We start from the raw sequence: 10,020 nt of genomic DNA, 5'->3' as shown, positions 1-10,020 counted from the left end.
AATAATAATAATAATAATAATAATAATAATAATAATAATAATAATAATAATAATAATAATAATAATTTATTTTATACGATTTCATTTTGCGGCCATTGTTTTGTGTATATTAAAAAAAAAATTATTTATTTATGTAATGTTTATTAACTTGTTTCCCTATCACACACACACACACGCACACAGGCACAATAAGGGGGAAAAAAAGCGTGAAAGTCATTTTTTTTTATACATTAAAATTATTTTTTTCTTTTGTTTAAAATTGTGACTTTGCAATTTGTTATTACTCGCGATTCTTCGTTAGTATATTAAAAAAAAAAAATCGATCATTAAAAAATAAATAAATAAAATTAATATCCTGTTTATCGATATGCTTTCTTTTTTTTTTTTGTTATCCTACGCAAAGAGAGAGAGAGAGAGAGATTAAATAAGATAAATAAAATTATTCCGGTTTATGTGTCCAGTTACGTAATGATAAGAAGATCTTCACGTAAGAAATAATTTATAAAATTATCACGTTTCCTGAGAAAATATTATCCGACACACGCACACGCACACACGCACTACTTTTTTAATTCGATCGGATTCGACAACAACAACAACAACAAAAATTATTTTGTGGTAAAAATGGCCGTCATTAAAATTTAACCTTCGAAATTTGAAAAAAAAAAAAAAAAATTATAACCTTTTACATAAACACACAAAACATAATAATAATAATAATAATTGGAGCTGGAGATTTAGTAATGATTACATTTCTTTCATAACATCTCTGGAAAAATTAATGTGTAATTTTATGTTATGAATGAGTCGAACCGAAAAATTTTCATAAAATTATTTTTATGACAGTGATAACGATAATACGTTGTTAAGAAAATTTCGTCGCATTAATTTTCACAGAAATTTTTTTCGCCATTTTTTTTTTTTTAATAATAATAATAATAAGTTAGAATTTCAAGGTTGATTAAACATTTATTTTAAAAAAACCGAAATGGTTAGCTATTGTTATAAAATATCCTATTATTATTATTATTACGTTATATCGAAAATAATGATTTATTTTTAACTTCCGCGGATATAAAAAAAAAAAAAATCGCAAATGGCGGATGACATAACAAACCGGTTAAAGAACTTTATGCGTCCGAAAAAGAAAATGAAAATCATTACTTAAAACATGACTCGGTTGTTTTCTGTATTGCATACAATCATCAATATAATAAAAAATGAAATTTTTCTTTTTTTTTTTTTTTTTTATCATTGGCATATGAAAATACCCGTGTTATGCAAAAGGGGAAAAGCCCTAAAGTTGATTAACTTTAAGGTGGAGGAAATGCGCGTAAAAAGAAAAAATTACTCGGATTTAATTAAAAAAAATTACGTGTTAAAATCAATAAGTAATTAAACGTAAATCTTAATTTCCGTTTCTGAAACGTTTTGAGAAAAAAAAAAAAAAACAAAATTATTACTCTATGACGTATAATTTGGCGCGTAAATTTAAAAAAAAAAATTTTTTTTTTTCGTAATTAAATATCGATCATTAAAAATTTACAGTTCACTGATTATGGGGATTTTTTTTTTTTTAAATTTTATTTTACATAATTAATAAATTATGATAATAAATTGATTACGTATAATTATTATTATTATTATTATTACGTGTGTTTATTTGATTAATAAAATTAGGAAAATTGTAAAAGACCCTCAGGTAATTTTGTCACCTTTCAAAATGCAGTTTTCTTAAATTTCATTTCATTTTTTTTTTTTTTTAAAGAGATTTTTTCGATTGGGTAATATTCTTTGAAAGTTACTCAATAAAAAAAAAAACACACACATCAATCCGGAAAAACAGAAAATATTTAATAAAATTGAAAATTACGAAAAAAAATTTTCCAACTCTCGGAAAAAAGAATTGCATACTTTTTGAAGAAAAACTCTTTGTTGAATCATTTTTTTAACCTAAAAAAAAATTTCTTTTGGGATTTTTATTTTGTCCTTCGAGTTGAAACTTTCTACCCAATAAATTTATTTTTTGTTTTGATTATTTTGTTTGTTTTTGTAATTTGAAAAAAAACTTTTCGATATTGTTTTGTGTAAATAATTAATTTAAATTAATTGGTTTGGTTCACAATTAATAATATTGCTTATAATTTTGTTGTCTTTCAAAAAGGTTAATACATGTTTATTCTTTAAATGATACAAATGTTTAGCCTAAATCAAAAAATTTTAGAAATAAACTAACCGGTAAAAGCCTAAATTGGAATGCACAATAAAGTTTTAAACTTTTTCAAAAACATAATTTAAAACAGAAAATGTTTTGTGAAAACATTCAACAAAATTTTAGTCAACTTGCCCACTTGTTAAATATTTCATACAATCAAAGAATTCCATCAGGTTCTGTCGAATATTTTTCAACTCGACTTTTATTTTCGAAAAAAAAAAAATTATTTTACTTACTTTTTATCGCCCACGATTCGCCTTCCCTCAATCCAATTAAATATCGATTTAATTTTTCATAACAAACGTTCGATATATTATCACCCTCCATGTATAAAAACAATTCGATTTTTTGAGGATTGAATACGTCTAAATTCGATTTGAGGTAATTTTGAATCGGATTACGAATATTTTCTTCATTTTTCATTTTCATCGAATCGGTATTGTTAATATTTTCATTCGACTCCGTATCGTTTTCAAATATTTTTATATCATGATCTATTTCTAACATCGACTTATCTAAAATTTTATTTTCCGAACGAATGACCGTTAATGTCCAAAAAATAAACAAAAAATTCGCGCACAATTTCATCGTGTCAATAGTCGGCGGCATCGAGAGTGAAACTGAAGATATTAACCATCTTAATAGAGTTCATGATTTGTATAACCTACTCGTTATCTTTAAACGTTATTAGTACCTGGTCATTGGATGCATTTTTACTTATATACTTAACTTATGAGTAAGCCTAACATTTTAAATATTACTTTTCGATATTAACCGACTAGACTGTTTTATATATCTATGACCATCTCAAACGTTTGCAAAACAAAAAAAAACGGTTATAATTTTTTTGTTTTTTGTTTCTGCACTTCAATTATTTAAAAAAACAAATTTCTTTTTGATTTTGGAAAGCGTATGATTTTTTTTCATTTCAAGAAGTTACTTTCATTCATTTACGTGTTTTTTTGTTTTTTAGTTCACCTCGACATTGTATCATTAAAAAAAAAAAAAAAGAAAAGTTTAAGGATACTACTATCAAGGTGTTAAAAAGTTACTACTAATTATAAATAATTTAATGTTGTTGTTCAAAATCCTTGCCATTGATTATAAAAACGAGGTATTTTTTAAATAAATTTATTAATTAATTATTAACAATAACCAAAACAGAAAGAAATCAGATCGAAACCAATTAAAATAAAATTTTCGTTTATATAAATTGCAAAAATTTAATAGTTTTTTTTTTACAATAGAATTATTAAAAATAATAAATAATTAATAATAAAACGCTCTGGTTATTAACATTATTTAATAAAAAACCGTTATCTAATTGATACTATCCAGTGCATCATCATCATCATTATTTAATTTAATTAATTTTAAAAAATGAAACAAGTCCATTTTACATAAGTTTTTGTATATATTTTATTTTTTTTGTTGTACACACAAATGACCGTTGACTAAATTTTTTTTGTTTAAAAAACAAATTATTATTAAAAATTATTTTTTACAAAATCATTAATAAGAATTTAATGGTTTAAGTTTATTATATAATCTATTGTGTAAGAAAAAATATCATTTGTGTTAAATATGTGCTGAATATAACTCTCTAATGAAGTAAGTAATTTTCTTTTTTTTTTTTTTTTTTTTGGAGCTTTAGTATAAAAAATATATTTTAGTCTGACAATTTTTTTTTTCTTCCTTTTTTAAAACAATATATATTTATAATTAAGACCTTTTACATAATTTTTTTACTAACAGCATGGTTAGGATATAAAATAAAATAACAATGTTTTTTTTTTTTTTTAATGGTTTAATAACTTAAATTTTTTTTTGTTAACTTATTACATAACGGCGATGTGAATCAAATTTATTGGAAAAGATGAAACATATTTTTTTAAAAAAAATCATGTCAAGGATTGAGAGTTTTTTATATGTAAATTAAATTTTAAATTGTCTCTCTCTCTCTCTTTCTCTATATGTAAAAAAAAATAATAGTAGCCAAAGAGTTTAGAAAAAATTTATTATTATTATTACTTGGAAATTTTTTTAAAAAATGTTTTGTAATTAAAATTATTATTTAAAACTTTTTTCTGTTTTTTTTTTTTTTTTTATTAAAGTTATATTTTTATTAATTTGAGGCTTTTGATTTGTAAACCTTTTCATTAAAACCAAAGAGGGTAATTTTTCCAAGGGGGGGGGGGTTTCTCGTATGGAACCAAATACATTTGATTAAATTTTAATTTTATTATGATTATATTGATAGGATTATTATGTAATTGAGAAATTATTTGTCCTTCAACATTTTCTTCCTTCACTTTTGATTTTAAACAAAAAAAAAATTTTGTTATGATTTAATCACTTACGATTTTCAACTTGTAACTTTCCCCCCGAAAAAAAATTAAATCATTCGACCCAGTTTGGAAAATAAAAAAAAAAAAATTTTAATAATCGAAAGCATTTCTTTTTTTTCCCCATTTTTCAACGAACAAAATTTTGGTTGTTGTTGTTGTTGTTAATTTTTTTACATAATTTTTTCTTTTTAATAAGTTATGTATTTATTTTAAATACTCTATTATAATTGTCGTGTGTGTGTGTGTACGTGTGTACAACAATAGCTTCAAATGGGAAAAATTTATTTATTATTTTTTTTTTTTTTACCAAAATTTTAACGGTTAATTAATAAAATTTTTAAATTATATTTTTATTTTTAATTGTATTCGGTGTTTGTCGTTTGTTTGTTTGTTTGTTTGTCTGTTTATTAAAAAAAAAAAAAAACTTTTTTCGCGACGTGAAATTTGTGAGTTTCTGTATAAAGAAAGTTTTCGCAAATTAATTACTCACCCGGTTCAAATTAATAAAACAAATATTGTTAAATTGAAATTTAATTGTTTATGAAAAAAAAAAAAATTATGAATTGAATAATGAATTATGAATGGAATTCATAACTACAGATTTTATGTTTTTTTTTTTTTTTACTGTAGGAAAAAAAATTTTTTTTTGCGATCGGATTTAAAAAGGTGTGAAAATTTTAAAGATGGCGATTTGAGTGATTTATTAATTCGCGATATTATTTGCGGGGGGGGGGGGGGAAAAAAAAAAATTAAAATTTTTGAAATTTAATTTGAGAAAAAAACCACAAATTATAAAATAATAATAATAATAGTTATATAAAAAACATTAACGTTTTACATGCTCAAAAAGAGTAAATTATTTTTTTAAATTGTATTGAAAAAAAATAAAATTAAAAATTATTCAACAGATCTGTGGACAAAAGTAATAATAATAATAATAATAATAATAATAATAATAATAATAAAGTTACATAACTCGTTTAATCTATTAATAATTTAATAGATAAACAATGGAATCATTACCGTAAAAAAAAAAAAAAAATTAAATAAAAAAATATGTTTTTTTTTTAATAAATTTTATTTTAATGACATTTATTATTATTATTATTATATAAACTTCTTCTTTGATTAAAAAATTTTTCTCACCTTTTTCCTTTAACAAGTGTGGGTTTTTTTTTTTTTTTTAGTTAGAAACTTAACTGTAATTATTATGATAAAGTAAATTTAATAATGAAAAGTCAATATACGAGCCTCCCATTTTTAAGGTGTTACCTAAACAAAATTCTATGTTAATATGGGAAAACAAACATTTTTTGCCCAGAAAATAAATTTTAAATAAAAAAAAAAGTTAATTAATAAATATCTCTAAATAAATATCCCTCAGGTTAAATGTTACATCAAAAGTAATTATGACGATTGATGAAAATAATGATGATGATGATGACTAATAAAAAAAATATATTTGTTTAGAATCTATTTCCGGTTTCGAATTTGACACAATTATACATTCTTAACAAAATAATAATTTATTTATTTGTTTATTTATTTATGATCACTTTAATAAATTTTTAAATAATTAAAATGATTTTTTATGAGAATTAAGCATATTTTATTATAATTTATTTTTAAATAAATAAAACTTGAAAATTACAACAACAAAAAAAAAAAATTGATTGGATTTTTTATTGGGGGAAAAAAAAGTACAACAAGGCAAAAAAAAAAATGAAAAAAAAAATTATTTATTAAATAATAACACAGTGCTCATGTTTTTTTATAATCCCTTTTTTTTTTTAATTACAAAATCACTTTTTTATTTTTTTTTTTAAATGGCTTTTCAGTCGCGGAAAATTTCATAATAAATAACTATATTATACAGAAAAGAAATGTTTCGCAACTGCATTTATCATTTTGATTGAATAAAAAAAATTAAAAATAAATAAATAGCCAAAAATTTATTGAAAAATTATAAATAATTAAAATCGCTTCGATTTAAAAATTTTTATTTTGCTTCATGTGAAAAAAAATAAAAATAAATGATACACTAACTTAAATTTAAATTTAAATTTAAAAAAAGAATTAAAATTAAAACTAAAAAAAAAAAAAAAAATTATTCTACACCATTTTTGAATTTTTTTTATTTTTTATTAATAATATCCATTGATTGGGATATGATTTTTTATGTACATTAAAACTATTTTTAGCCCTTTTAAATATCATTTTTTTCCGTAACAAATTAATAATACGTTGTTTAAGACATACTTAAAAAGGAAGAGGACTTTATAAATAAAAATTTACCATTCGGCATCTCCGTTAGACCTTTGAAAAACAAAATCTTTTCCCGAAAGATTCATAATACCGTCTTTTAAATAAAATTTCCATTTATTTCTACTTCTTGTAATTTTATCAAATTGGCAAACAACAACGTTATCGGTGTCAAAAAGATCAGACACGTCTTCATCGCTCACGTCATCTCCAGAATTCAATGGCTCCTCTTCAACGGCTCCTTCTAAATTTTCCGGCTCTTCATCTTTCTCTTCTTCCTCCTCTTTTTCTTCTTCTTCATCATCGATATCATCATCGTCTTCATCTGACGTGTCTATCCCTCCATCTACTTGCCTTACAGACTCTGGATATTTGGAAGATGTAACAGTTTCAATTGAATATTTAAAAAGACCAGTTCTTACTACAACATGAGCTGGACCTTTATCGGCTAATGGTAATGATTTTAAAAAATTTGAGTCAAAAGTTCCATCTACTTGACTTGCTGTACTATTATCTTGCTGCTAAAAAATTTCATTGTAATGAAAACATGTTTAATGATTAACTAGCTAATAAAATATATATATATGTAAAATATATTTTTCTTACAACATTAAAGGGCCTGGAAGCAAGCAAACTTCCCGTTTGTTGACCTCTAAGAGCAGCAGTTACATGTTGCTGAAGAACTGATGTGGCTAATGCAGTAGGAAGAGCTAGTGTTGCACCAATAAGGGGTCCAGTTAAAACAGCTTGCAAATGATTTCCTGTAAAAAATTTATATTTTAAAGTCTAAAATTTATAGACAGAACAAAATTGTGGCATTAAAATTATTATATTACCAGTAATTGCAGATTCAGGGACTTGAATGGTCAAAACTCTTGGACCAGTTTCTCCAGATCCCTGCTGAGCAGGCAAAGTAATTTGAACTGGGAAAAGTTTTTCAGAACGAAAAGCTCCTATGGATTGATCATCAGTTGCAATAGCTTGATTACTACTATGTTCTAAAAAAATATAACTTTTTTAATTTTGAGTTTTAAAAAAATTGTAATAATTTTGTTTCTAATATAATTAATTACCTTCTGCATCTCCTGATGGACCAGCAGGTCGCTTTACACCACCTAATTTAATACCACCACTTCTTGCCATACCTACATTTTGGGGTTCTTGGGGTTCGGGAGTTAGTTCTACAGCTTTAGTAGATTGCAACTTAGACTCCCATATTTGTTTTAGCTCCTGTAAAACTTGTTCGTCAACCCCATCATCTAAGAAAGATTCCCTTACATTTGTTACAACATCTTCAATAACACTGTGGTAGAGTTGTAACTAAAATTTCAATAAAATTTGTTAATTCCTTCAATTAATTTTAAATAGAAGAATTATACAATATTTTTTTTTATCAAAATGTAAGTAAATACATGAGAATAATTGTTTGTAATTTTGAAATTTTTTTGTAAAAAAAATTTTTTATATCTATCAAAAATTAGTAATTTGACCTGCGTTCTAATGCAGAATTTATATGTACTTTGAAATATAAAATTATGCTGTCATTTTTATAAAAAAATTTTTCACAAAAAACAAAAAAATAATAAAGCTAACTAAAATTTTAAGACATATATTACAGTTTAAAATAATTCTTATCGATCTTTAAAATTTATTCTGTATAAATGGCTACTTTTTTCTCACGTCATACTTACCACAGTTGATTGGCTTAGAGACATTTTTTGTAAATTATTATCACTACTACTGGGTAAATAATTTTTTTAATATTTTTTTGAATAATCAGAATACATTTTACATAGCATTACTGATTTCTAAAAGTGAGGATTTTTCCACGGGAACCAACCCTACTTTAACTAATAATAACAACAATCGAAGAGACGGAACTTGAAGGTTTCTAATTGCACGTAAAAATTTGTCTACAAATCTACAAGGGACACGTCGTAAACTTGTGGCAAGTGTCGTCATGAGTAACGTATTCTTTATACATAATTTTATTTCCGTATGTTAAAATAATAAAAAAGTGTTAAAGCAAAAAAAGTATAATTACATATTCAACATGAAAAACATAGTGACATTTTCTGTTGTCGTGTTCGAGGTTATAGTTTTAGTAACGTCTCAAAGAGTAGCTCCTGGTGTACCACCACAACATTATCAGCAACCGCCTCCTCAACAATATCAACAAGTACCACAACAACAACAGGCTTATTATCAACCTCAAGTACCACAGCAACCACCTCAACATGTTCCAGTGCCACAACAACCTATGCAACCAATACAACAGCCAATCCAACAACCAACTTATCAGCAAGTGCCTGTTCCGCAACAACCAGCTGCAGTGCATCCTTCGCATCCTCAGGCAGGACATCCACAACAAATACTTCATGCTAGCAATATAGCTCTTGAAAAAGAGTAAGTGTGCAAAAAGAGTTAATGATTTTCATAATAAGTATAATTTGCAGAGAATCAGTGATAACACTTCTCGAAATGAAAATCTTTTTAAAATATTACTTTTTACTTAAAAATTTTTTAAGGTTTTTTTCAATCAAAGAAAAACATTTTAAGTAAAAATTTGTCTAAAATGTTTTAATCTATGTTTAACTTTAAGTAATACCATCAAAAGCAACTCAAAATTTTAATTCGTCTTTTACAGAAATTTATAATTCTACTATTTAACATCTATAGTTTAATTCTATTTTTTTAAAATTTTATTTGTAAATCAAATAATTGAATATGTTAAAATTTCATGTGTAATATTGCAGGCATATTCAAGAGCATTTAGATGTTCCTGTAGACACTAGTAAAATGACTGAACAAGAACTTCAATTTCATTACTTTAAGATGCATGATGCTGATAATAATAACAAACTCGATGGTTGTGAATTAATTAAGTCTTTGATTCATTGGCATGGTAGGTATCACATTTTTAATATATAAAAACTTTAAAAGAGTTTTATAGACTTGTTATTTAAATGGTTTAAGTGCAACAAAGCTTTAATATTTGACTAATTTACTCAAAGCAGGCCTTAAAGTCATGTTACCTTTTTTACATTTACTATCATTTTTTTTTTTTAAATTGTTTTAAAGAAGTAATAATGAGGAAAAAAAAGTAGCACCCTATCCTTTACATTACATGTAATTAATACATTTAAATTATATTTTTTATTCATTTTAAATACAAAATCTTTCAAATGTTTTTAA

The 10,020-nt window shown here is 24.0% G+C and overlaps 3 protein-coding genes across 3 annotated transcripts in view; 1 reads left to right on the top strand and 2 right to left on the bottom strand.

Moving 5' to 3' along the window:
• Positions 1 to 2,371: 2,371 nt before the first annotated feature.
• Phum_PHUM435200 (uncharacterized protein) lies at positions 2,372 to 2,722 on the bottom strand (the record flags this gene model as incomplete). Its single annotated transcript, XM_002429453.1, has 2 exons — positions 2,372 to 2,391; positions 2,452 to 2,722. The coding sequence occupies 2 exons, from the start codon at positions 2,720 to 2,722 to the stop codon at positions 2,372 to 2,374; spliced, it is 291 nt and encodes a 96-aa protein (XP_002429498.1).
• Positions 2,723 to 6,854: 4,132 nt separating this feature from the next.
• Phum_PHUM435190 (transcription initiation factor IIA alpha chain TFIIA p30, putative) lies at positions 6,855 to 8,540 on the bottom strand (the record flags this gene model as incomplete). Its single annotated transcript, XM_002429452.1, has 5 exons — positions 6,855 to 7,346; positions 7,432 to 7,586; positions 7,662 to 7,823; positions 7,899 to 8,145; positions 8,517 to 8,540. 5 exons carry the CDS (start codon positions 8,538 to 8,540, stop codon positions 6,855 to 6,857), a joined length of 1,080 nt encoding a protein of 359 aa, XP_002429497.1.
• Positions 8,541 to 8,878: 338 nt separating this feature from the next.
• Positions 8,879 to 10,020, top strand: part of Phum_PHUM435080 (mcfdp2, putative) — a gene marked incomplete at both ends in the record, with an annotated part of 1,732 nt that continues 590 nt past the window's right edge. Inside the window, 2 exons of the mRNA XM_002429451.1 lie at positions 8,879 to 9,231; positions 9,582 to 9,730. Of these exons, the coding sequence (XP_002429496.1) occupies positions 8,879 to 9,231; positions 9,582 to 9,730 (502 nt within the window). The remainder of the gene's footprint in view (positions 9,232 to 9,581; positions 9,731 to 10,020) is intronic.

This window comes from Pediculus humanus, genomic scaffold, assembly GCF_000006295.1.
Source record: "Pediculus humanus corporis 1103172108204 genomic scaffold, whole genome shotgun sequence".
Lineage (NCBI taxonomy): Eukaryota > Metazoa > Arthropoda > Insecta > Psocodea > Pediculidae > Pediculus > Pediculus humanus.
The sequence above is the reverse complement of the archived record's forward strand: the minus strand, read 5'-3'. Positions and strand labels throughout refer to the sequence as shown.